The 27,515-nt window shown below is 51.5% G+C and overlaps 2 protein-coding genes and 1 pseudogene across 2 annotated transcripts; 1 reads left to right on the top strand and 2 right to left on the bottom strand.

Moving 5' to 3' along the window:
* The window catches only part of LOC116807532 (uncharacterized), a 1,256,502-nt pseudogene that overhangs the window by 749,936 nt on the left and 479,051 nt on the right, over positions 1-27,515 (bottom strand).
* LOC140681524 (olfactory receptor 14J1-like) lies at positions 659-20,426 on the bottom strand. Its single transcript, XM_072921415.1, has 2 exons — positions 20,417-20,426; positions 659-1,269 (listed from the first exon to the last, which is right to left on the bottom strand). Exons 1-2 carry the CDS (start codon positions 20,424-20,426, stop codon positions 659-661), a joined length of 621 nt encoding a protein of 206 aa, XP_072777516.1.
* Positions 21,824-22,810, top strand: LOC140681570 (olfactory receptor 14J1-like). The gene has a single exon (XM_072921503.1). It carries the CDS (start codon positions 21,824-21,826, stop codon positions 22,754-22,756), a length of 933 nt encoding a protein of 310 aa, XP_072777604.1. The 3' UTR covers positions 22,757-22,810.

The following is a 27,515-nucleotide window of genomic DNA, read 5'->3' as shown; positions in this document are numbered from 1 at the left end:
ACCAGCCGTGCTGTTTGCCCCCAGCCTGCCCACGGCCAGCCTGGGGCTGCTCACGGGGGTTTTCTGTGCTGAGCATTGGCCTGGCCGTGTTCTTGAGAGAGCCTGGGCAAGGAGCCTGGAGCCCCCAGGCCCTGGCCTGAGGCGTCAGCGCTGCCCCAGCAGTGCCCATGGCCTGTCCCTGCTGCAGCCCCGGCACTGCCACCCCCAGGACTGTGCCCGGCCCCCAGAGCACTCAGGCCCTGCAGCAACACCAGGGCCACCAGGGCAGTGGGGCAGGGCCACGGGAGCAGCACTGGCAGCACCAAGTGCTGCTGCTCCTGGGCACAGCTGCTGTGCCAGCACTGATCTGCCCCAGCTCTGCACACAGACATTGCTGCTGCAGCTCCAGAGAAGGCAACAAAAGGGCATCTCTGCAGAAAACTCTGCTGGGATATCCTTTAGTTCCTTTAAAGCCAACAAGAGTGAAGCCCCTCATTTACACAGTCTGTGGCCACAGGGAAGGTGGAGTGAAACAAAATGAGAAATGGCACAAAAGATGATACTTTTCTGTGGAAAATCTGAAAAACCTTAAACAAGGGAAAAAATTCCACAACCAAACCAACAAGAAGTATCAAAGATGTTTTTTATTACAAGTGATCTGCAGAAATTGGCCAGCACTTTAATGTTTACGAAACCATCCAGTAATCTGTCTCTTCACTGCAGCCTTGAGCTCCTGATTCCTCAGGCTGTAGATGAGGGGGTTCAGGGCTGGAGGCACCACCGAGTATAGAACTGACAGGGCCAGATCCAGGGATGGGGAGGACATCAAGGGAGGCTTCAGATGAGCAAACATAATAGTGCTGAGGAACAGAGAGACCACGGCCAGGTGAGGGAGGCAGGTAGAAAAGGCTTTGTGCCGTCCCTGCTCCGAGGGGATCCTCAGCACAGCCCTGAAGATCTGCACATAGGAGAAAACTATGAACACAAAACATCCGAATCCTAAACACACACTAACAGCACTGAGCCCGAGTTCCCTGAGATAGGATTTGGAGCAGGACAGCTTGATGATCTGTGGGATTTCACAGAAGAACTGGCCCAGGGCATTGCCATGGCACAGGGGTAGGGAAAATGTATTGGCTGTTTGCAGCAGAGCAGTGAGAAAGGCACTGGCCCAGGCAGCTGCTGCCATGTGGGCACAAGCTCTGCTGCCCAGGAGGGTCCCATAGTGCAGGGGTTTGCAGATGGACACGTAGCGGTCGTAGCACAAGATAGTCAGGAGGCAAAACTCTGCTGAGATGAAGATGGCAAAGAAAAAGAGCTGTGCAGCACATTAGGAGATGTCCTTGGTGTCCCAGAGGGAATTGTGCATGGCTTTGGGGACAGTGGTGCAGATGGAGCCCAGGTCGCTGAGGACCAGGTTGAGCAGGAAGAAGAACATGGGCGTGTGCAGGTGGTGGCCGCAGGCTACGGCGCTGATGATGAGGCCGTTGCCCAGGAGGGCAGCCAGGGAGATGCCCAGGAAGAGGCAGAAGTGCAGGAGCTGCAGCTGCCGTGTGTCTGCCAGTGCCAGCAGGAGGAAGTGGCTGATGGAGCTGCTGTTGGACATTTGCTGTGGCTGCACATGGGCACCTGTTCAGGGAGAAAGGACAGGGACAAGTCATAAGAGGCTGCTCGGAGCCAAACCTGGGCCATTCCCTGCAGCATATCCTGTTGGGACTCACCCACCCTTGTTGCTGCTCTGGGAAAACCTTCACCCAGGTCCCTGCCTGAGCTCCAGCTGTGCTGGCTGAGTGTGCCAGGAGCAGCCAGGCCTGTTTAAGGGGGCTCTCGAGGAGCCATCCCTGCCCTGCTGCCCTGGGTTTGTGGCCCTGTGGCAGAGGGACAAGGCTGGATATTCAGGATTTGTCAGGGGAATCACTGCAGCAAGTCTTGGATACCATCTGCACTCAGACTTCAAAAGGAAATAGATGGCAGGAGTTGGTTTTAGGAATTGTTTTAGTACCCACAAACCATTCCTGGCCCTCTGAGGTCAGAAATCCCCAGAATTTCTGCTGCACTCAGAGTTTGCCAATGAGAGATGTGAGAGGCAAAGGATTCCCTGTGGCTGAGGGCAGGTGAGGGGCTGGATGGGCTTGTTCCCCCAGCACTGCTCTGCTCAGCCCCCTCTCCTTCCCTGAGCATCTCCCTGGGCCTGGACATTCCCTCCTGAGAGGTGCCTTGTCCCTGCCAGCGCTCACAGAGCCCATCCCACCCTGTGTGCCCTCGGCCTGGCCCTACAGAAACCTGCCTGTGTGCAGGGCCCTGGCTGGGGCAGGCTCTGTGTGCAGCTGGGCAAGGGCAGCTCAGGAGAGCCCTGCTGGGCCCTGCAGAGGTGATGCTGCTGCTGTCCAGGGATGAGGAGTGGCTGAAGGCCCTTTGGGAGGCTCCCAGCAGAGAGACTGACCAGCCAAAGTCACAGTTCTGGAGTCTCTGTAAATGTTCAAACATTCCTTTGATGATCCTGTGTGTCCCTTTCAACTCAGAATGTTCTGGGATTCTGGGATTTCAATTTCTGTTCTGCTTCTCTCATCCCCCTGTGTCTATAACCAAAAGAGAAAAAATACCCTTGCAACAGTGTTAGAACAGTAAAGTAAAAACCAGAACTTTATTGGAAGCTTCCACGTGTCCCAGAGGGGATGGGGCACACCCAGCCCATGATTTCAACAATTCATTAAGGTTAATTAATTAGTATATTTAACAGGGACACCCAATAGGAGTTTCAGTTGCTCCAGTTACACACCCCTGGCTCAAACCATTGGAGTAGGTCCAAGGGCTTCTTTGCCCCACTTTAGTTATGACTGCTCACATAGTGTGTGTTTTTCTTGTAGGTCCTCTTCCCGATAATAAGACAATGCAGTATTTCAGGAATGTATTTAGACAGTCACCTTATTGTTCTGAAATCTAAGAGATAGGTAGGAAACATACTAGAGTCAGTAAAAGATTACAATTATATAAGTACCTAATAGTAATTTAATAAAATTAATTAAGAGTTTAATAGAGTTTAATAAGGATTATTGTTTTATCACTATATCATAGTAATTTACAGAGATACCAATACATGAAAGATGTATTAATAGCAAAAATCTTTTTGTCATCACCCCAATTTTTCCATCCTCCTCCAAGCAGGAAATTGAAAACATTCTCAGGAAAGCTCCTGACCTTCACAACAATCCCAGGCTTACCTTTTTTGGGAAGTGCCCTCCAGAGCTGTGCCCAGGCTGGTCTGGAGCTGGGAGCAGCCCTGCCCCACCCAGCCCCTCTCAGCAGCAGCACCTGCCCTGCTCAGGGCGGCTCCTTCCCCCCACAGCTCCTGGCCAGCGCTGGGAGCAGCTCCAGGGCCGGCTGAGAGCTGTCCCTGGCAGGCAGCAGAGTCCCTGGCCCAGCACAGCGCCCTGGGCTGCAGGACCCTGCTCTGCAGGACAGCCCTGGGCACCCCTGGCTGCTCTGCACAGGAGATGAGCAGAGAATGCACTCACAGGGGCTGTGGGCATTGGGATGTTCCAGCTTTAGGAGATCTCTCCAGGAGCTGCAGCTGCATTGTCCTGCAGCCAGAGGTTCCTGTGCCAAGGGCTGGCAGTGATTCTGCCCCAGGCACTTCTCAGCCCCTTCCCAGCCCTGACTGATTGAAGCTCTCTGTGCCTCTGTGCTGTGCCCGGGCTGGCTGCAGGCAGTGCCCCTGCCCTGCTGGGCTGGGAGAAGAGCTGCTCAGCAAGAGAAATGTGCTTTTGAAGCTCTGCTTGGTTACCAGGATCACCCTCTGTGCCAGGAGCCCGGCCCAGCTCAGCAGCACAGACACAGCACAAGGACTTTAATGACCCTCTGGGGCTTTGTGCTCAGGCCCTGAACATCAGGTCCTGAGAGGGAGCTGAAGAAACCTCTCCAGAACTCCAAGTCAGAATCCAACTCCAAAGTTTCTTGGATTTTTAATGGGTCCCACTGAGGGACACGACTGAGAAAGTTTCCCCAGGCCCCAGGCAGAGCAGAGAACTGGAGGCACTGATGACAGGTGGGGACAAAGAGAAGCCGAGTCTTGGTGCCCTGGGGCACAGCAGGGTCTGTGCCACCAAGGGCTGTGAGGAGACACCTTGTCCTGAGGCCCTGGGGCCTCCTGGCACAGCCCCAGCCAGGCTGGGCACTGTCACCCCCTGGTCCTGCCCTCAGCATCTCCCCCTAGCCCACATCCCAGTGGCCTCAGGGATCTGCTGGAAGGAGTCCCTGGGGAGCCTTGGTCAGGAATGGCCCTGGGGGTTCCTTCATGCTCCCAGGGACTGCAGGTTTTTCAAAGGACTTTGGCTTTTGCTTTTGCCTTGCAGTCTCTGAGAGCTTTGTGCAATCCTGGCCTCCAATTATCTGCTGTAATTAGTCCCTGGAGAGACTTTGTCAGGAAGAACACTCAGTGGGGCTCATTAATGCTTCAAGGTACTTCAGTTCTTTTAAGGTACTTGGTGTTTCCCATTTGATCCAGACTCTGTGAAATGTTTGTGCAATCATGGCCCCAATTATCTGCTTTAACGAGTCCCTTGAGAGCTTTGTACTGACACTCAGTGGGGCTCATTAACACTTTGAGATACTCAACTTTTTTCAGGTACTTTGGATTTTCCTTTCCACACTGAGAGGTTTTTGTGCCATCCGGGCCTCCAGTTCTCTCCTGCACGGATTCCATGAGGAGCCTGTGTTGGAGATGGACCACAGTGGGTCCCATTAATGGCTGGTGATACTTTGGGTGTTTCCTCTGACTTGGACTGCTGGAAAGGTTTGTCCAATCTCCTCTCAGGCCCTGAGGTTCCAGGGCTCAGCTCCAAATGCACCATGGGGCTCATTAGGATAGAGGAAGTCCTGACAAAGTATTCCTTTTCCTTGATTTTCCTCTGCTCTCCTGCCGTTCATCAGGAAGTTTCTGTAGTGGTTTTGGTTCACCAATTTGAGATTTCTTGGCCAATGCATCAGTTAGTGTGGTGGGTCCAGTGTTGGTTAATTACCAGTGCACTCACTAGAATATACTTACTCATATCCTTCTCTGCGATAGGATTAGATGAAAGGCAAAGTAGACTCAGCAGTTTAAAAGGGCGTAAAGAAGTTTATTAACATTAATTAAAATAATGAATAATAAGAATTTGAAGAAAACTTTCAGAACACTTCCTCTCTCCATACAACCTGACAATGTAAAGAGACAAAACCTAAAATTTTAATTCCGTTTGTCTTTCTTCAGTTCTCTTAGGGATAGTAGTTCCTCTTGTTAATGTTATGGAGACTACTCCAGAAGAAAACAGTTATCTCATGTCTTTCCATTTCCATGAATAACAGCTGCCTTGGAAAAACTGCAGTTGTGAAGTCCCTCCCATTTTTTCTCAGCCTTTCCCACAGCTGTGTTCGTGAGCCATGTCAGCTTATGGGGTTTTAGTTTCAACATGAGCTGTTTAAGAGCAAAGGTTCTCTTCATCTATTTCTGAAATCATCTTCATCTCTGGGAACAGAGATCTTCTCTCCCTGAGGGCACAGGGTCTCATCACTCTTCTCTTTTTTCTTTTCAAACTTCTCATGGGATCACAGCTACTGCAACATTTGCTTACTTTGGCATGGAGGCTTTGCTGAAACAAGTCGTCTCCCCATACTTTTCAATGCCTAATAGGAAAAAAGAGAGTCTGATGTATCAATTACATCCTTCTCCAAATTTTTATCAGAGTATTTCAGCCCCAAGATCAAGGCATCTCCTCATCCCTCCCATCTGGGACTCAACTTCCTCTTCACTGACCTCAGTGTCTTCATGTTGCTCCTCTGTGTGCCTGCCCTGTGTCCTTTTCTCTCGCTGGAGGGAGGATGGCAGCACTGCCAGAGTCAATATCTGCCCGGGGCTGCAGATGGTTACGTGACCCCAGCAGGACTCGGTGGCCAATTCTAATTTTGGCCAGGGTTCCTGGACATGAGGACCAGTTCTTTTCCATAGGAATGGAGGAATATAGCCCCAGTGTTTCAGGGGGAGACAAGAGGTGACCACCAGAGGACAAGGCCAGCCAAAGCTGCCCGATTTTTTTCAGGGAAATACCCTTGAATATAGGAAATTTTTTAGCCAGAGTGTCAGTTTTGGCAATGGGCATCTGAAATGAAGGACGGTTCTTTTCCATACAAAGCAGAGTACTGAGCCCCAGTGCTCCAGGAGCTGATGAGAGGCAGCCCATGACATCCCAAGATCAGCCAGACCTGTCAGGTGGACCCTGGGAGGCCAAGCCACCCAGACCTGTTCCATGTTCCCTCGCTTCCATGGGGCCCCACAGTGTCCCAATGGTGCCTTGCTTCCAGGAGGCCCTGAGGTGTCACAATGCCCCCTCGGTGACACCAGGCCCTGAAGAGTCAGAATGGTCTCCATGGTTCCATCAGGCCCCACAGAGTCATAATGGTCTCTGGGTCCATGAAGCCCCGTGGTGTCACCATGGCCCCTTGGTTCCATGGGCTCCAGTGGTGCCACAATGATCCCCTTGGTTCCATGAGGTGCCCACAGTGTCACAGTGATCTCCATGGGAAGGAAAGAACCGAGCCCCAGTGTGGCAGGGGCAGCCACCAGAGGCCAAGGCCAGCCAGACTTGATGGTACTGGCAGATTTTGCCTGGGAGCAATCCTTCAATGTACTGAATTTTAGAGTTGGAATCCCAATTTCAGACAAGGACATCCGGAGGAGCAGGACGGTTCTTTTCCAAAGGAAGGAAAGGACGGAACACCAGTGTTTGAGGGGCAGATAAATGGTGGCCACCAGAGGCCTAAGCCAGCCAGACGTCTCTGTCCTGGCATCATTTTTCTGGGAGCTATCCTTGTATATAGGGAATCTGGGAGGCAGATACCAAATTTTGGCCATGGGTGCCTGGTTGAGATGGATGCTTTTTAAGCAAGAAAAGCACATGGACCCAGTGTGTGAAAGGCAGATGAGAGGTGGCCCCTGGGTGGCCAAGGCAGCCAGACCTGTTTCTATTGGCAAGTTTCATCAGGGAAAAATCTTTGCATATAAGGAAATTTGGGGAAGGAATCCCAGTTTTGGCCATAGGCCCCTGGAGAAGGACAGTTCTCTCCCATAGGATGAGGAAGCAAAGAGTCAATTGTGACCCTGGGGTCCCATGGAACCAAAGGGCCATGGTGACACAGCAGGGCCACGTGGATCCAGTGGTCCATTGTGCCACTGGGGATCCAAGGAGACCATGGAGACACCCCCAGAACCTCATGGAACCAAGGAGTCCATGGTGACCCAGCGGGGTGCATGGAGCCAATGGTCCATGGTGACACTGCCCATCCAAGGAGGCCATTTGGACACTGCAGAAGCTCATGGAGCGAGGTGGCCATTGTGACACTGAAGAACTTAATGCCACCAAATATCCATGGGGACACAGCAGGGCATCATGGAACCCAGGAACCGCTGTTGGCAGTGTGGAAACTCCTGGAACCAGGGGCTGTTGTGGCACTGCAGCACCAACACAGCTGCTGCACCTTGTCCCCTGCCCTGCACAGCTCCTTGGGAGGCACGGCAGGAGCAGCACCCTGGGAGCCTCGGGAATGCCCCTCTGGGATCCATGGCACACACTCCCAGGGGCTGGAATTCCAGTTCCCAGCCAGGAAAAGATGTTCCTGCCCTTGAAGGTAAAGCTCTTATGTAACAGCCAAAAGCCAAATGGAGCAAGATCCTACAGTGACAATTCACTGCCAGCCTTCCTAACTTCACCCATGGTTGTCGTAGCTCATGGATTGGGAATTAAATCAGGACAGGGTCTTTGGTGGGAGCTGCCCTGGGTCAAGGGAGACACTGAGAGAGAAACAGAGCAGGCAAAGGAAGGCAGGAGAGAAAGGAGGTGTTTTGGTTTGGAATGACAGGTGTCTGCTAAGGAAGGCAGGGGCCTCTCCTGAAATGGAAAAATGTAAACTCTCTTTCTGAATTGTTATAAATTTGAAATTAAGGGGGGCTCTCACGTAAAAATATGGGAGCAGGAATAACAGCTTTTTATTAGGAAAGAAAATGAAAATATGAACAATTCAGTGAACAAAAACAACACTGAGAGAGCCAGAATACAACCTGACACCCTGTTGGACAGGGTGCTGGCTGCAGTCCAATTGGAATGGTGGCTGCAGTCCTCCTGCAGTGTCAGGTGTGGTTCTGTTGGAGAAGTGATCCTGTAGAAAAGGGTGTCTTCTTCTGAAGAGGAAGAGGCAGCTGTTCCTCTGAGAAATCCAGCCCAGAAAAAGCTGTGTTGGTGGGCCAGAATCTCAAGACTAGATGCAGATAGGAATGCTTGGCTCCACCCTCTGGGCAGAGCATCTCACAATGGGATGTTACAGTTCTTATCAGTCATGCAGTGACATTCAATAGCCCATTATCAGCAGATGTCCCCCCTGAGGGGGGACTGATTGTGGAAGAGATAAGGAAAAACTGCCCACTTAACACAGGACAACTGCCAAACTGATGGGAAATAGAACACATCTTGCTTTTCAGTCTGGGACAGGAGGTCACAAACAAAATCAGCTGAGAAGGCGGCACTCTGAAAAGCAAACCAGAACTGACAGAAAATGAATAGGACATAAATCAATAATTCTGATAGTTTTATTAATTATCAAAATAAATCAGCCCCACACAATCCTGATCCCACAACCTCAAATTTGGATCTTACTTCTCCCAGTCACCTCCCAACCCCATCTCACCCTAGAGGCTGTGGAATTGAGTAATTTTGGCATGGGACTGAGGTGGGAACCAGCCATTTTGAGGTGGGATTGAGCGATTTTGGGGTAAGATTGAGGGGTTTCAAGTGGGATTGAATCATTTTGAAGTGACAGAGCAATCCACCTTGGCATTTGGAGTGCAAAGATATGGAGAATACTACCAGATATCCCCCAAGAACCCACAAATCCTCCAGAATATGTTCCCAAACCATAAATTCCACCTCAAATACCTGTTAAATGGTGGGACTTTTGATATCCCTGGTCAATACTCTTTTTAGTCATTTTTCAGGTGTTTTTAAGTGATTAAGATATATCAGAAGAAAATTAGGGCCAAACCAAAACCAGAGACCCCTTGAGCATCCCCTGGGCACTGGACAAAACAAACTCAGCAGAAATCAAACTTAACCCTCCATAAAATGCCTTGAGGAAGAATTGCGCTTCCCACAACTCACTTGTGATGGAAACGCAAACAAATCTCAAACATTACTAAGCCAACAACAAGCAATTCTGTGGCAATTCCAAATTTCACCAGTTCCAGCACAGCTCCAACTCAGATGCTGGCAGGTTCCAAAAAAAGAAAAATGGAAATTTGGCCTGATACAGATTATTAAAAGGAAGGGAAAGCTCTGTGTAGCTGTTACAAAGGTGACATGGACGAAGAAAATAATGATTCTCATATTTGGAAAAGCCCCCAAGCCTGTGAATTCAGGAGTTACTTCAGAATTTAGCTACTTGAGTTGGGCTTCTTGTAGGACTTTAGTAGCATTGTGTTCCTCACTGTGTGGTGAATGGTCCTTGTCAGTCTCACTGGTATCATTTGGTCCCTTTCCTCCAGTGATTTTAACAAACATTTCAGGGAAGGACAAGAAAATATTTTCTTTACACTGGCCATCCACAACACCCATTTTCCTCATAAGTTCTCCCAAAAGTCACTCAGAGGAAGCTGCATCCAAGTTTCCAAGAGTTCCTCCAGAAAGAGCCATAAGCTCGTCAGAGGAGGGAACCATGCTGTTGTCAAAGGCACTTGGGGTCAGACAGCAGTGCCCTGAACTCACAGTGCAAAATAATGTCTCAATCTGGCTAAAAAAATTGTTAGAGAGATGCCTCTGCCCCATTTAAGGTGCTAACGAGACCAAATCCAAGGTGGATTTTATTGAACAGTAAATGTGAGGTAGAGAGAGATGGAAAGAAAGTAAAAAATGAGGGAGAACAAGGGAGTGACAAGGACAGAGACCTCCCCTGGGGTGAGGCAAGTGTGCCATTGTCCCCTGTGTGCGTGGCCTTCCCAGGGTGGGGGTTTTACACCTGAGCCAGTTTGGGTAAGGGGGGTGGTGTTCACCCCCCACCCTGAGCAGGGATGGCCTCACTGTTTCAGGTTACAATGTCAGATGTAACCAAAAGTGTTTTCAGTCACCATCTCCATAAACTGTTATCAACAGGTGGGGCAGTGTTCTTTATCTCTTCCATGGCTCAGCCCTGATAACGCCCTCCAGGGGCCATCTTCTGTTAATGGGCCATTGAGTGTCACTGCAGGGCTGATAAAATTACATCATCCCCTTGTGGGATGCTCCGCCCAGGGGGAGGAACCAAGCATTCCTACCTGGATATAATCTCACCCTTGCAACACCACGACCACCTTGCCTACTGCATTCCCAGAGGACAAGAGCTCCATAACCACCACTGGACCTTCAGAGGAAGACCAGACCCTTCTACAGGATCACGACTTTGACAGAATCACGTTCATCACTCCAGCCGGACTGCAGCCACCATTTCATCAGACTGCTACCACCACCCTGACCAACGGGGTGTCAGGTTATATACTGACTCTGTCCGATTAAGCCAGTGTTTCTGTATCATTGCCTTGATCTTAATTTTCTTAATCAATTGTCATTCTGGCTTAGACTCTCTCCCTGGTTTGCCTTCCACCCAGGACAATACTGAATGTGCTCATCCCTTGTTTTCCTCCCAAAACAGAATTTCCCATCGCCAGCCCTTTGCCAGATGGAGGAGAAGGCTGTGAGGAAGAGGAAGGAGCCCTGGGACACCGAGGCAGGTGAGGAGGAAGTCAGTGCCCCTTTCCCCCTCTCTCCTGCTCCATCTCCCAGCCCAGTACGGCCCATGGCTGCAGGTCAGACCCGCTGCCGACGCTCTGCTGACGGGGGTGCACTGGGGGGATCTCCTTACCCTTCCTTGTGGCACGGAGGCAAATCCCATCCTCTCCTTGTCCTTCCTACCCCAGAGCAGGAGCTGATGATGGAGACCAGGGAGGACAAATCTCTGCAGCACAACCACATGGAAGAGGCCGATTTGAGCAACTCCACAGCGCAAGAATCCAACAGGGAAGAAAAGCCCTGGAGATCCCACAGGAGGAGGGGCTGGAAACCCAGCCCAGGGTGCTCTGAGGAGGAAAGGCCCACTCTGGGTCAGGAAGGTGGGCAGAGCTTCAGCCAGAGCTCGGAGCTGGTGCTCCCTGAGAAGCTTCACGATGGGGAGAAGCCCCACAAGTGCTTGGAGTGTGGGAAGAGCTTCAGTCAGAGCACCAATCTGAAACGACATCAGATGGTCCACACTGGGGAATGGCCCTACGAGTGTGGGGAGTGTGGGAAGGGCTTCAGCTGCAGCTCCGACCTAATCATCCACCAACGCATCCACACTGGGGAGAGGCCCTACGAGTGTCCCGAGTGTCAGAAGAGGTTTCAGACCAGCTCCAATCTCTTTGTACATCAGCGGATTCACACGGATGAGAGGCCCTTCCGCTGCCCTGACTGCGGGAAGGGCTTCAAGCAAAACTCCACCTTTGTCACCCACCGGCGCATCCACACTGGGGAGAGGCCCTACGAGTGTCCCCAGTGTGGGAAGAGCTTCACCCAGAGCTCTCACTTGACCAGACACCAACGGAGCCACCGATGATGGAAGCCCTGTGAGTGCCCCAACTGCAGGAGGACCTTCGTGCACCACTCCAGCTTAACCCCCCATTGAGGAACCCACATTGGGAAGAGCCCTGGTGATCCCTGTTACCTGTGATCCATGCTGGGAAGATACCTGTAACTTCTCCTGCCCCTGCCAATGACCTTATGTGGGATTGAAGAACATGAGGGTCTGGCCATGGCCCTGTCACTACATTCACTCCCACCTCAGGTCATTGCCAGGGGCAGGAAAGGGACTCTCTCTCTCTCTCTCCCTGAGAAGGGTGTCCTTTCCAGGCAGGAGGAGACATGTGGTCAGGAAGGTAGAATTGATGGTGATGTAATTTCCCCTGTAAATAGTTTTTCTTATCCCTTCTGTTGTCAATATTTTTTCTGTTCCAGTTTGTTCCTTATCTCGTTGCTGTTCCCAGTAAATTGTTCTTATCCCAGCCTGGGATCTTTCCCTTTTTTCCTTCAGTGGAAGGTGGGAGGGCAACGAGAGCCAGCAGGGTTTTAGCAGGAGCAGGAAATTGGGGAATTCCATTCCTGAATCCCGGCCTGTGGATACCGAGCATCCCAGCTGGTGCCAGCCCTGGTGGCCATGGCAGCAGCCCTGGGAGCGGGTCCCTGGCTGGGGCTGAGGGAACCTCTTCACTCTGGTGCCCAGGGACAGGAGTGGAGGGAGTGGCTGCAGCTGAGTCAGGGCAGGCTTAGGTTGGATCTCAGGAAAAGGTTTTTGCCCAGAGGCTGCTGGGGCACTGCCCAGGCTCCCCAGGGAAGGGTCACAGCTCCAGGGCTCTCTGAGCTCCAGCAGTGTTTGGACAGCGCTGCCAGGCCCAGGCTGGCAGTGTTGGGGTGTCCTGTGCAGGGCCAGCAGCTGGACTCGAGGATCCTGATGGGTCCCTCCCAGCTCAGCCACTTCTGTGGTTCTGGGATCCCATGACCCTGGGGATGGGAGTGCCAATGGTTGCCATGGAAACGGGCTCTGGCTGTAGGCCTGAGCTGGTGTCCATGGCAACCACCCCTGGCATGGGGTCTCCATGGAGCTGCCCAGGGACTGACCATAGCAACAGGGTCTGGGGAAGGTTGCCATGGAAACTGACCATAGCAACAGGGGGCTGGTGCTGGTTGCCATGGAAACTGACCATAGCAACAGGGGCTGGTGCTGGTTGCCATGGAAACTGACCATAGCAATGGGTCCTGATGAGGTTTGCTGTGGTAATCCAGGGCATCCCTCTGGCTGCCCTGGAAGGCCTGGGACCCTGGCAGGGGTCAGGAACCCCCCTGTACAGAGCCCCCAGAGACACTGCCTGTGATCTCTGTCCATGGAAGAGAGTTTTCAATCTTACAGGATTAATTACAAGCTCTGAATGTTTGATATGAGTAATAATTAGTGTGACACAGGTGCAAAAGTAGAATTTTAGTATTCTAGCTAAGGGGTTCAAAGGAGGCAAGATGGAGGAAATAGTGTGTGTCCTGTCCTTTTTCGTCTTCTTCATGCCTTCCATGTTTCACTGTAGTGTTGGCATTTTTCTGTTGGTTTAGGCTGGGGACACATTGTTCAACAGAGGTGGTAGGTATTGGCACATTATTGTAAATATAGCACAGGTAGTTTCTGGTATATAATGTTTGTAACTTCCACTGAGGGGCAGAGCCCTGCACACTGCCCCGCAAGAAAGGCCTACTTCAGGTCAGACAGAACATGTTATAGATAAGCAAGAATAAACAACCTTGAAAACCAGCACAGATGAATTATGGCTTCTTCTTTGGCAGCGGGGCTCAAAGACAGCGAATTTCTGCAATTTTGGGATCATTTAAATACCACAGATTCTGACATAAATGGCATCCCTGGCTGGGCTTGGACCACCAACCTTTCAGTTAAGAGCCGACAGTTTGCATATTAAGGTTCAGATATTTTGACAGGTCCTTAGAGGGGTTTCATGGGGACTTTCTAAGTGTCCCCAGGCTGCCAAAGAGCCGGGATGTCACAGGCACTCACAGTGGCTCCTGTCATGGGCAGACTGGGAGCTTTAGCTAAAGTTTATTAGAGAAGCTCCTGTCAGGTCAGGAGGCACAGAAAGGACCCCCAATAGCCCCTATAGATCCCCAAATACCTCCAAGGACCGCCAGCCTTTCTAAGCCTCTTTTTGTGAGAGGAGCCTTGGAGCAGCAGGTTCCAATCCCTACCCCTGACAATTCAAGAGCTCGTATGTAAACAATTATAAAGGTGGAATTAAAACTTTATACAATTCTCCCTTAGCATTAGGAATTATAAACCAGTGTTGGGGGTTGGGTTTTTCCTTTCTGTTTGTTCCTTATCATTGGCTGATGTTTATCGGCTGATCCCTTATTTTGGGAGGAGCTGCTGCTCTTGGAGATGGGAGTTTCCACTGCTGCTGCCAGAGCCTGTGCCAGAGCTGTTTCTTCTGTCCTGGGATGAGCCTCTGCTCGTGAGAACAGCCACTAAACTGGGACCTTATTTACACCTGCCCCACTAAAAAAGAGACCTATCCCTGTCTGCTCTGGTGTCCAGGATCCTGAGCTGGTCTCTCCCTGCCCTGCTTGGAGCCCCTCACCCCGGGCCTGCCGAGACATCCTGCCAGCCCAGCTGACTGCTTTTTGCCAGTGCTGCTGGGGCACCGAGCTGACTGCTTTCTGAGAGTCCTGCTGGGGCACCGGAGCCGGCTGCCCCGGGGTTTGTGAAGCAAAGCCTCTCTCCAGCCCTTCCCCCTTCGGAAAAGCCGCCATGGCCCCGCGCTGCCGAGCCCGGCCGGAGCGCCCCCTGCAGCCGCGTGGGGGTCAGCGCACCTGCCCTGCCCCGGGAGCCACAGCGCCCCTGCTGGCTGTGCCCGGAACTGCACCGCAGGGAAAGCGCCACGGCCCAAAGGCCGGGACTGGGCTCTGCTCTGTTTGCTGTTCGTGCCGCAGCTGCTGCTGCTTGTTTGCTTTGTTATACACACTAGGAAAGAGCTGACATTCCTATTCCCATATCTTTGCCTGCCTGAGAGCCCCTTGATTTCATGATTCTAATAATTTGGAGGGAGGGGGTTTACATTCTCCATTCCACAGGAGGCTTTTTGCTGCCTTCCCTAGCAGACACCTGTCTTGTAAACCAAGACCAGTTTTGGCACCCGATGTGCAGCCTGAGGGCATTGAGAGAAACAGGCTGAAATAAGAATAACAATTCTTGAGTAACATAATTTTTTTTTTTGTTGCACTGGATATAGAAACCTTGTTAGGTGTCACCATGTGGTCTAGCTTACCTTGGTTTGGGTGGCACATGGTTGTGGCTACATTTTTCCCATCCTATAACTATGGCAAATCTGGCTGATAATCAATTTGTTTGATGGGTTAATATGGTGAGGGATTTATGGATTTTTAATTTCCACTGGATGGTGGGCACACAGATTCGAGGCTACCACACGCTAACTGTATGTGTTTGGAATTACTTTAATAATGGTACCTACTGTGAGGAAATGACACCAGGGGAAGTTTTCTCCCAACTCCTCAGCCAGCTCTTTGGGTCTACAGTGGTTGGTGTTCCTGCTATGCCTGTTAAGCCTATTCTGTTCAGCATTCAGAGGTAAGGGAAGATTGACTTAGATAACTATCGTAGCAGGGCGTCCCCAGCCTGTAATAATTAGCACTGACTCCATGATTCCAGAAGGCTGATCAATCACTTTATTACATTATCCTATACTATACTGCTAAGAAACACTCATCGCTCTTGCAGACAGTCTGATACAGACAGACCAGACTGGTTAATTGAAATCCAAACACCATCACCATTGGCCAATTTAGAAATCACCCTTTGGTAAACAAATCTCCATAACACATTCCACATGTGCACAACAACAGGTGCAGCAAGTGAAGATAAGAATTGTTTCTCGTTCTTTTCTCTGAGCTTTCTCACAGCTTCTCACAGCTTCTCAGGAAAATCCTGGGAGATCTCTCTCTCTGCTCAGAGGATATGTGATTACCACAGGTCAGTTGTGACAATGCAGGTCCAAGGACACCACGGTGACACTACGGAACCTCATGGAACCAAGGGGCCATTGTGACACTGTGCTGCCTCATGGAATCAAGGAGACCATTGTGAACTCAGAGACCCCAAGGAACCAAGGGTCCATGGTGACCTTGTGCAGCCTGCAGCATCACAGAGGAGCCGCTGTGACACAGCGAGGGCACACGGAGCCCAGGGGCCATTGTGACACATCAGGGCTTTGTGGAACCACGAAGCCATTGTGACATTGCAAGGCCTCATGGAAGCACGGGGCCATTGTGACACTGCAGAAGCAACGGGAACATTGTGACACTCCAGGGACTCATGGAACCAAGGAGACCATTGTGACACTGTGGGGTTCATGGAACCAAGGGAACATGGAACAGGTCTGGCTGGCTGGGCCTCCTGGGGACCACCTGACAGGTCCAGCTGACCTTGGCATGTTGAGGGCTGCTTCTCATCTGCCCCTGAAGCACTGGGGCTCTGGGCTTTTCTTCCTATGGGAGAGAACTGTCCTTCTCCTCCAGGGTTCCATGGCCAAAAGTGGGATTCCTCCTCCAAAACTCCGTACATCCAAGGAATGCTCCCAAGTGAAAGCTGCCAGGACAGACAGGTCGGGCTGCCCTTGGCCTCTTGAGAGATGCATCTCATCTGCTTTTGAAACACTGGGGCTTGGTGATTTCCTTCCAATGTAAATAGTTGTCCTTCTCAAGGTGACCGTGGTCAAAATTGAGATTCCTCCTCCCAAATTCCATGTATCCAAAAATTCCTCCATTACAAAACCTGCCAGGAAGAACAGGTCTGGTTGGCTGAGCCTCCCAGGAGCCACCTCTTTCTTCTTCTGCCTTTGAAACACATGGTCTCTGTGCTTTTCTTCCTATGGAAAAGAACTCTCCTTCTTATCTACACAGAAATGGCCAAAATTGGGGTTCCACCTCCCAAATTCCCTATATCCAAGGGTTGCTTTCAGACAAAAGCTACCAGGGCAAAGAGGTCTGGTTGGCCTAGACCTCGGATGGCAGCCTTTCATCTGCCCCTCAAACACCGGTGTTCTGTGCTTTCCTTCCTTTGGACAAAAAAGCCATCATTTAACTCCGGGTGTCCATGTCTGAAATTGGGATTCCACCTCTAAAATTCCCTATATCCAGTGGTTGCTCCCAGACAAAATCTGCCAGTACCATCAAGCCTGGCTGGCCTTGGCCTCTGGTGGCTGCCCCTGCCACACTGGGGCTCGGTTCTTTCCTTCCCATGGAGATCACTGTGACACTGTGGGCACCTCATGGAACCAAGGGGATCATTGTGGCACCACTGGAGCCCATGGAACCAAGGGGCCATGGTGACACTGCGGGGCTTCATGGACCCAGAGACCATTATGGCTCTGTGGGGCCTGATGGAACCATGGAGACCATTCCGACCCTTCAGGGCCTGGTGTCACCAAGGGGGCATTGTGACACCTCAGGGCCTCCTGGAAGCAAGGGACCATTGGGACACTGTGGGGCCTCATGGAACCGAGGGAACATGGACCAGGTCTGGCTGGCTTGGCCTCCCAGGGGCCACCTGACAGGTCTGGCTGATCTTGGGATGTCAATGCCTGCCTCTCATCAGCTCCTGGAGCAATGGGGCTCCGTGCTCTCCTTTGTATGGAAAAGAACCGTCTGTCTTTTCAGATGCCCATTGCCAAAACTGACACTCTGCCTAAAAAAATTTCCTATATTCAAGAGTATCTCTAAGAACAGAATCTGGCAGCTCTGGCTGGCCTTGTTCTCTGGTGGTGACCTCTCATTTGCCCCTAAAACAGTGGGGCTCTGTTCCTTCATTCCTATGGAAAAGAACTGGTCTTCATGTCCAGGAACCATGGCCAAAATTAGAATTGGCCACTGAGCCCGGCCGAGCTCACGGAACCATCTGCAGCCCCAGGCAGATATTGACTCTTCCAGTGCTGCCATCCTCCCTCCAGTGAGAGAAAAGGACACAGGGCAGGCACACAGAAGACACCGAGGTCACTGAAGAGGAAGTTGAGTCCCAGGTGGGAGGGATGAGGAGATGCCTTGATCTTGGGGCTGAAATCCTCTGCTAAAGCTGTGGAGAAGGATGTCATTGATACATCAGTCTCTCTTTTTCCCTATAAGGCATTGAAAAGTATGGGGAGATGACTTGTTTCAGCAAAGGCCTCCATGCTAAAGTAAGCAAATGTTGAAGTAGCTGAGATCCCATGAGAAGTTTGAACAGAGAAAGAGAGAAGAGTGATGAGACCCTGTGCACGAGGGAGAGAAGAAGACCTCTGTTCCCAGAGATGATTTCAGAAGCAGTTGAAGAGGACCTCTGGTCTTGAACAACTCATCTTTAAACTAATACCCCATAAGCTGACATGGCCCATAAACACAGCTGTGGGAAAAGCTGTGAAAAAATGGCAGGGATTTCACTATTACACTTTTTCCGAGTGGCTGCTATTCATGGAACTTGAGAGCCACAAGAGAACTGTTTCGTTATGGAGAAGTCTCCATAGCAAGAAAAAGAGACTCCTCTCCCGAAGTGACGTGAAGCAGGACTATTCTAGAGGTGGTAAACTGACTGAAAATTTTAGGTTTTGTCTCCTTACATTGTCAATAAGGAAGAAAAATTTGTGGCGAGAAGAGTATTCTGAAAGTTTTGTGCTGATTCTTATTACTCTTCCTTTTAGTTACTGCTAATAAACTTTTCTTTATGCTCTTTTAAAGTTTTGATCCCACTTTCCCTTTCTCCTTATCCTACCTCACAGCAGGAAATGAGTAACTATATTATTTTGTGTGCACTGGTAATTAGACATCACTAAACCCACCATAATAATTGATGCATTGCCCAAGAAATCTCAAAATTGATGAACCAAAACCACTACAGAAACTTCCTGATGAACAGCACGAGAGCAGAGGGAAATCAAGGCAGAGCCATGGTTTGTCAGGACTTGCTTGATCCTAATGAGCCCCGTGGTGCATTTGGAGCTGAGCCCTGGAACCTCAGGGCCTGAGAGGAGATTGCACAAACCTGCCCAGGAGTTAAAATCAAGAGCAAACACCCAAAATGTCTCAATGCATTAATAGATCCCACTGAGGTCTATCCCCAACAGAGGCTCCTCATGGACTCCTTGGAGGAGAGAACTGAAGGCCAGGATGGCACAAAAACCTCTCAGAGACTCAAAATGGCACAAAAACCTCTCAGTGTGGAAAAGAAAATCCAAAGTACCTGGAAAAAGTTGAGTATCTCAGAGTATTAATGAGCCCCACTGAGTGTTAGTACAAAGCCCTCCAGGGACTCGTTAAAGCAGATAATTGGGGCCATGATTGCACAAACCTCTCAGAGTCTGGATCAAAAGAGAAACACCAAGTACCTTAAAAGAACTGAAGTACCTTGAAGCATTAATGAGCCCCACTGAGTGTTGTTCCTGACAAAGCCTCTCCAGGGACTAATTACAGCAGATAATTGGAGGCCAGGATTGCACAAAGCTCTCAGAGACTCCAAGGCAAAAGCTAAAGCCAAAGTCCTTTGAAAAACCTGCAGTCCCTGGGAGCATGAAGGAGCCCCCAGGGCCATTCCTGACCAAGGCTCCCCAGGGACTCCTTCCAGCAGATCCTTGAGGCCAATGGGATGTGGGCTGGGGGGGGATGCTGAGGGCAGGACCAGGGGGTGACAGTGCCCAGCCTGGCTGGGGCTGTGCCAGGAGGCCCCAGGGCCTCAGGACAAGGTGTCTCCTCCCAGCCCTTGGTGGCACAGACCCTGCTGTGCCCCAGGGTACCAAGACTTGGCTTCTCTTTGTCCCCACCTGTCATCAGTGCCTCCAGTTCTCTGCTCTGCCTGGGGCCTGGGGACACTTTCTCAGTCATGTCCCTCAGTGGGACCCATTAAAAGTCCCAGAAACTTTGGAGTTGGATTCTGACTTGGAGTTCTGGAGAGGTTTCTGCAGCTCCCTCTCAGGACCTGATGTTCAGGGCCTGAGCACAAAGCCCCAGAGGGTCATTAAAGTCCTTGTGCTGTGTCTGTGCTGCTGAGCTGGGCCGGGCTCCTGGCACAGAGGGTGATCCTGGTAACCAAGCAGAGCTTCAAAAGCACATTTCTCTTGCTGAGCAGCTCTTCTCCCAGCCCAGCAGGGCTGGGGCACTGCCTGCAGCCAGCCTGGGCACAGCACAGAGGCACAGAGAGCTTCAATCAGTCAGGGCTGGGAAGGGGCTGAGAAGTGCCTGGGGCAGAATCACTGCCAGCCCTTGGCACAGGAACCTCTGGCTGCAGGACAATGCAGCTGCAGCTCCTGGAGCGATCTCCTAAAGCTGGAACATCCCAATGCCCACAGACCCTGTGAGTGCATTCTCTGCTCATCTCCTGTGCAGAGCAGCCAGGGGTGCCCAGGGCTGTCCTGCAGAGCAGGGTCCTGCAGCCCAGGGCGCTGTGCTGGGCCAGGGACTCTGCTGCCTGCCAGGGACAGCTCTCAGCCGGCCCTGGAGCTGCTCCCAGCGCTGGCCAGGAGCTGTGGGGGGAAGGAGCCACCCTGAGCAGGGCAGGTGCTGCTGCTGAGAGGGGCTGGGTGGGGCAGGGCTGCTCCCAGCTCCAGACCAGCCTGGGCACAGCTCTGGAGGGCACTTCCCAAAGAAGGTAAGCCTGGGATTGCTGTAAAGGTTAGGGGCTTTCCTGAGAGTGTTTTCAATTTCCTGCTTGGAGCTGGATGGCAAATTTGGGTCTGTGACAAAAAGATTTTTGCTCTTTATATATTTTTCATCTATTCATAGCTCTGTAAATTGCTATTATAAAGTTATAAATCTATAACCCTTACCTGACTCCATTAAACCCTTAATTAACTCTATTTACCTACTATTATATACATGAAAAAATTATAATCCTTAATTAACTCTAGTACGTTTCCTTTCCTTTCGCTTATATTTTAGAACAATAAGCTGTCTAAATATATTTTTAAATACTATGTAGTCTTATTATCAGGAGGTGGACCTACAAGAAGAACATTTTGGTTTTTGAATGTGAACAGAGATAACAAAAACTCAGGCAAAGAAGCCCTTGGACCTACTCCAATGGGTTGAGCCAGGGGTGTGTTACTGGAGCAACTGAATCTCCTATTGGATGTTCCTGTTAAATATCCTAATTAATCGACCTTAAGAAATTGTTTACATCAGGGGCTGGGTATGCTCCATTTCAACTGGGACGCCTGGAAGCTTCCAATAAAGGTCTGATTTTTACTGTTCTAACACTGTGGCAAGGGGGATGAGAGAAGCAGAACAGGAATTGAAATCCCAGAATGACAGAACATTCTGAGTTGAAAGGGACACACAGGATCATCAAAGGAATGTTTGAACATTTACAGAGACTCCGGAACTGTGACTTTGGGTGGTCAGTCTCTCTGCTGGGAGCCTCCCAAAGGGCCTTCAGCCACTCCTCAGCCCTGGACAGCAGCAGCATCACCTCTGCAGGGCCCAGCAGGGCTCTCCTGAGCTGCCCTTGCCCAGCTGCACACAGAGCCTGCCCCAGCCAGGGCCCTGCACACAGGCAGGTTTCTGTAGGGCCGGGCCGAGGGCACACAGGGTGGGATGGGCTCTGTGAGCGCTGGCAGGGACAAGGCACCTCTCAGGAGGGAATGTCCAGGCCCAGGGAGATGCTCAGGGAAGGAGAGGGGGCTGAACAGAGCAGTGCTGGGGGAACAAGCCCATCCAGCCCCTCACCTGCCCTCAGCCACAGGGAATCCTTTGCCTCTCACATCTCTCAGTGGCAAACTCTGAGTGCAGCAGGAATGCTGGGGATTTCTGACCTCAGAGAGACAGGAATGGTGTGTGGGTAGGAAATCAATTCTTAAAACTAACTCCTGCTATTTCCCTTAGAAGTATGAGTGCAGATGGTACCAACCCTTTCTGCAGTAGGAGTGATTCCCCTGACAAATCCTGAATATCCAGCCTTGTCCCTCTGCCACAGGGCCACAAACCCAGGGCAGCAGGGCAGGGATGGCTCCTCGAGAGCCCCCTTAAACAGGCCTGGCTGCTCCTGGCACACTCAGTCAGCACAACTGGAGCTCAGGCAGGGACCTGGGTGAAGGTTTTCCCAGAGCAGGAACAAGGGTGGGTGAGTCCCAGCAGGACAGTCTGCAGGGAATGGCCCAGGTTTGGCTCCAAGCAGCCTCTCCTGACTTGTCCCTGTCCTTTCTCCATGAACAGGTGCCCATGTGCAGCCACAGCAAATGTCCAACAGCAGCTCCATCAGCCACTTCCTCCTGCTGGCATTGGCAGACACGCGGCAGCTGCAGCTCCTGCACTTCTGCCTCTTCCTGGGCATCTCCCTGGCTGCCCTCCTGGGCAACGGCCTCATCATCAGCGCCGTAGCCTGCGGCCACCACCTGCACACACCCATGTTCTTCTTCCTGCTCAACCTGGCCCTCAGCGACCTGGGCTCCATCTGCACCACTGTCCCCAAAGCCATGCACAATTCCCTCTGGGACACCAGCACCATCTCCTACCCTGGATGTGCTGCACAGCTCTATTTTTTTGTCTTTTTCATCTCTGCAGAGTTTTATCTCCTGACCATCATGTGCTACGACCGCTACGTGTCCATCTGCAAACCTCTGCACTACGGGACCCTCCTGGGCAGCAGAGCTTGTGCCCACATGGCAGCAGCTGCCTGGGCCAGTGCCTTTCTCAATGCTCTGCTGCACACGGCCAATATATTTTCCCTGCCCCTCTGCCATGGCAATGCCGTGGACAAGTTCTTCTGTGAAATCCCACAGATCCTCAAACTCTCCTGCTCCAAATCCTATCTCAGGCAGCTTGGGCTCATTGCAGTTAGTGCCTCTTTAGGACTTGGATGTTTTGTGTTCATTGTTTTCTCCTATGTGCAGATCTTCAGGGCAGTGCTGAGGATCCCCTCTGAGCAGGGACGGCACAAAGCCTTTTCCACCTGCCTCCCTCACCTGGCTGTGGTCTCCCTATTCTTCAGTACTGGTATATTTTACTATCTGAAGCCTCCCTCGATGTCCTCCCCATCCCTGGATCTGGTCCTGTCAGTTCTGTACTCAGTGGTGCCTTCAGCCCTGAATCCCCTGATCTACAGCCTCAGGAACCAAGAGCTCAAGGATGAAGTGAGGAGAATGATGACTGGATGGTTTCAGGAACATTAAACTGCTGGCCAATTTCTGCAAATCATTGTAATAAATGTCATCTTTGATACTTTTTGTTGGTTGAGTTGTGGGGAGTTTTTTCTTTTACTTTTTTCATATTATCCACAATACATGTGATCTTTTGTGCCATTTCACATTTTATTCTCTCCATCTTCCCTGTGCCCACAGACTGTGTCAATGAGGGGCTGCACTCTCGGTGGCTTTCAAGGAACTAAAGGATCTCCCAGCAGTTTTCTGCAGAGATGCCCTTTTGTTGCCTTCTCTGGAGCTGCAGCAGCAATGTCTGTGTGCAGAGCTGGGGGCAGATCAGTGCTGGCACAGCAGCTCTGGTCCTGCTGGCCACACCATTCCTGATCCAGGCCAGGAGCCATTGGCCTTCTTGGCCACCTGGGCACACTGCTGGCTCATGTCCAGCCTGCTGTCCATCAGTCCCTGCAGGTTCCTTTCTGCCTGGCTGCTGTCCAGCCACTCTGTCCCCAGCCTGTAGCACTGCAGGGGTTTTTGTGGCCAAAGTGCAGGTCCTAGCACTTGGACTTGTTAAACCTCACCTTGTTGGGTTTGGGCCCTGGATCCAGCCTGTCCAGGGCCCTGTGCAGAGCCCTCCTACCCTCCAGCAGATCCACACCCACATCCAGCTTGGTGTCATCTGCAAAGATGTCCTTGATTCCATGGGTCCCCTCAGTGTCACAATGTCCCTTTGGTTACACCAGGCCCTGCACTGTCACACTGGTCTCCTTGGTTCCATGGGGCCCCAAAATGTGACAATGGACTCCTTGGTTCCATGGGGCTTCACAGTGTCACAATGTTCTCGTTGGTGCCGCAGTTTCACAGTGGCCCCTTGGTTCCATGGGGCCCCAGGGTGTCACAAAGGCCCCATGGTCACATGAGGTCCCACACTGTCACAATGCTCTCTGTGGTTCCACAAGTCCCCTCAGTGTCACAATGAACTCCTTGTTTCCACGAGGCCACACAGTGTCACAACGGCCTTCCAGATTCCTGGAGGCCCCAGAGTGTCACAGTGGCCCCTTGGTTACACAAGGTCCTGCAGTGTCACAATGTCCCCTTGGTTCCACGAGGCCCCGCAGTGTCAGAACGGCCTCTTGGTTCCACTGGGCCCTGGACTCTCCCAAAGCTCTCCTTGGTTTCGCAGTGTCACAATGGTGAAACCCCTCGGTTACACGAGGCCCTGCAGTGTCACCATGGCCTCTGTGGTTCCACCAGGACCCAGTGTCACGGGGACTCCCTGGTTCCATTGGGCCCCAGAGCACCACAATGGAGCCCTGGTTCTATGGGGCTGCACAGTGTCACCATGGTCCTCTTAGTTCCACCAGGCCCTGCAGGGTCACAATGGCTCCAGAGTGTCCCAATCATCACAGAATGACAGAATCAAATAGGCTGGAAAAGACCTTTGGGATCATCAAGTCCAACCAATGCCCTAATACCGCCTTGTCACCCAGAAATGCCACTGAATGCCACTGGAGAGGGACAGTGACTCTGCCACCTCCCCCCTGGCCTGCCCATTCCAGTGCCCACTCAGCCTTTCTGTGAAGAACTTCTTCCTCTTGTCCAGCCTAAACCTCCCCTGGTGCAGCTGAAGGCTGTGTCTTCTTGTCCTGCCCTCCAGCAGATCCACACTCACACCCAGCTTGGTGTCACCTGCAAATTTGGTGATGGTGGGCTTGATCGCCTCCCCCAGATCATCGGTGAAGATGTTAAACAGGGCTGGGCCCAACACAGATCCCTGGGGACAGCACCAGGGACTGGACACCAGCTGGGTGCAGCACCATCCCCACCCCTCTCTGGGCCCAGCCTCCAGCCAGCTCTTCCATCTCCCAGCCAGGAGGGAACCTGCCCAAGCTGTGGGCTGCAGCTTTTCCAGGGAATGCTGTCAGATACAGTGTCCAAGGCTTTGCTGAAGTCCAGATGGACACATCCACAGCCTTTCCCACATCCACAGGTGGGTCACCTGGTTATAAAAGGAGATCAGGGTGCTCAGTGAGGACCTGCCCCTCTTAAATCCACACTGGCTGGCTCTGACCCCTCGGCCATCCTGTGGGTGCCCTGTGGTGGCACTCAAGGTGATCTGTTCCATAACCTTGCCAGGCACCGAGGTCAGGCTGACAGGCCTGGAGTTCCCCAGATCCTCCTTCCAGCCCTTCCTGGGGATGGGCTCACACTGGCACCTCCAGTGCTCTGAGACCTCCCTGGTGAGCCAGGACTGATGGTAAATGATGGGGAGCAGCTTGGGGAGCTCATCCACCAGCTCCCTCATCCCCCTAGGATGGATCCTATCCCATCCCATACACCTGTGAGCATCCAAGTGGCTCAGCAGGTCACCAGCTGCTTCCTCCTGGATTACAGGGGGCTGTTCTGCTCCCTGTGCCCATCTGCCAGCTCAGGAGAAAACTTGTCCTGAGGACAACCTGTCCATATATTGAAAATTGATACAAACAAGCTGTTAAGAAGTTTGGCTTTTCTTTATGTTTAGTTACTATGTTTTCCACTGCATCAAATAAAGTGTAGAGGTTCTCCTTATCCCACGTTTTGCTATGAATTTATTCATAGACACATTTTTTTATTATTTTTCACAGAAGTGGCCAGAATAATCTCTTATTGACATTTCACCTCTTTCCTTTTTTTTTCTGCATGACGTAACAACATCCTAAAACACTTGCTAAGTTCCCTGACCTTCTGTCCAAACTTAATGCACCCTCTTCTTTCCCCTGAATTCCCACAAAAGCTCCATGGGCAGTCAGGGCAGTCATTTTCCTCACCAGCTCATTTTTTCCCACACTGGGACAGGCTGCTCCTTCCTCCTTAAGATTACTTTCTGGAAATGTGTATGTGTCCGTCCTCCCTGGACCCCTTTGCTTTTCAGGGCTGTTCCCCTTTAAAAAATCAGTACCTGATTTGGTACTCCCCATATCTACATCCTAAATAGGCCAAAGTCTGCCCTTCCTAATTCCAGTGTGGAAGTTTTGTTGCTGCCCCTCCTTTCACAGATCATTGAAAACTTGATTATTTCATGGTCCCTGTGCCCCAGGCAGCCTCTGACCCCCACATCTGCCACCAGCCCTTCTCTGTTTGTGAACAGCAGGAGACAGAGCTTTCCTTGGGAGTGGAGTGTTACCAAAAATTCGGTAAAACAGAAAACTCCTTAACACCAGAGCAGCATTAAGAAGCAGCATTCTTTATTCAGCTGGATGCACAGGGTATCGCTCCTCCCAAAGCCGAGCATGCTGAGTGCAGGAAAGTTTCTGTTCATGTTCTGTATTTTGCACACATATTCATTGATTGTCCTGGACTAAACACACATCTGATAATCATTTCCCCAGAATCATTAACATATTTCCCCTCCCCTTTACCCATGTGTTCTTCTGTCCTGGGGGTCTCTCTGGTGGTCCCTGGTGGTCGTGGACCCCAATGTTCCCGTGGGCCTGGCTGAGCTGGCAGGACACTGAGGCTGGTGAACTTCCAGTTCCCCTTCTCCCACAATGGGCATTGTGTGGTTTCCATGGGCCTGGGGTTTTGGAGAACAAGCTCCAGGCGTCAGCTCAGCTGGTGGAGACAATTTATCATCTGGTAACATGAGGTCACAGAGTGGGCTATGACATCACAGAGTGGGTTATGTGAGGTCATCGAGCAGCTACGGCATCAAAGACTGTCTCTGTGACATCACAGAGCTGGCTGTGACATCACAGTATTGGCTGTGACATCAGAGACCAGCTGTGTGACATTACAGAATGGGCTGTGACATCTCAGAGGGGCTGTGTGACATCCCAGGAGGGCCCTGTGAGGTCACTGGGCTGCTCACTCTGCCCCAGCTCCCCCTCACAGTTTCTCCCAACAAGTCCAATGCTGTTCATGCCCAGCAGGGTCCCTGTCCCCTGGCATCCCACTGAACCTCCACCAAAGTATGTTCTACAGGATCCACCCCAGAGCCTGACATGGGAACAAGGGGCCAGGGCTGTGTGACCAGGACATCAAGGACGTGGATTATCCAGGTCCCTTTGTCCTGGGTTGGGTTCCCCAGGACAGGAAAGATGTCTGGCAGCTGGAGCAGGGTTAGGGAAGGGCCTCCAAGGTGGGGCTGGAGCCCTTGGGCTGTGAGCCGAGGCTGAGGGAGCTGGGCTTGTCCAGCCCGGAGCAGGGAATGCTGAGGGGCTCCTCATGCCAGCCTGGCAGTGCCAGCGAGGAGGGGATGGAGAACACAGAGCCAGGCTCTTCACCGGGCAGCCTGGTGGGAGACAAAAGCCAATGGGTGGAAGGGGAAAGAGGGGAGATCAGCCAGGCCAGGAGGAGATTAAATGAGCCAGGCTGGTTTTAGCATTTCCTCAACACCGAAAGCAGCTTGACCTTTCTTCTTCATCCACCACTGACAGCTTTGCAAACCAGGAATTGTTTGAGCTGTTTTTCCCCCACTCCAGGACGAGCATCCTGATACAAAAACTTAATTCGGTTTATATCTATCAAACAGAACCACGTCTGTCTAAAATCAGTTTTAGTATGGAAATCACCTGTGAATGATGGACTCATCAGACATTGCTAGGATGTTGCACATAGCTCAAGGATGAGTGCGATTGCTATTAAATTATGTCCTGTTCAACTGTGGTCTGTTGGCCATGAAGAGAAACTTTCTGTGACTCTGAGTCTCACCAGTTCCTGACCCCAAAGGACACAAACCTGATGAGTTGTGGTTCCCACTCCAGTGGTGGCACTTGGAGCTCCCTCCATCCCCAGAGCAGAGCTCCCTTGTCCC

This window comes from Taeniopygia guttata, chromosome 37 (genome assembly GCF_048771995.1).
Source record: "Taeniopygia guttata chromosome 37, bTaeGut7.mat, whole genome shotgun sequence".
Classification (NCBI taxonomy): Eukaryota; Metazoa; Chordata; class Aves; order Passeriformes; family Estrildidae; genus Taeniopygia; species Taeniopygia guttata.
The sequence above is the reverse complement of the archived record's forward strand: the minus strand, read 5'-3'. Positions and strand labels throughout refer to the sequence as shown.

Bases quoted from the DNA above. Each gene is read 5' to 3' on its own strand.
- LOC140681570 (XM_072921503.1), top strand. From the start codon at position 21,824: ATGTCCAACAGCAGCTCCATCAGCCACTTCCTCCTGCTGGCATTGGCA.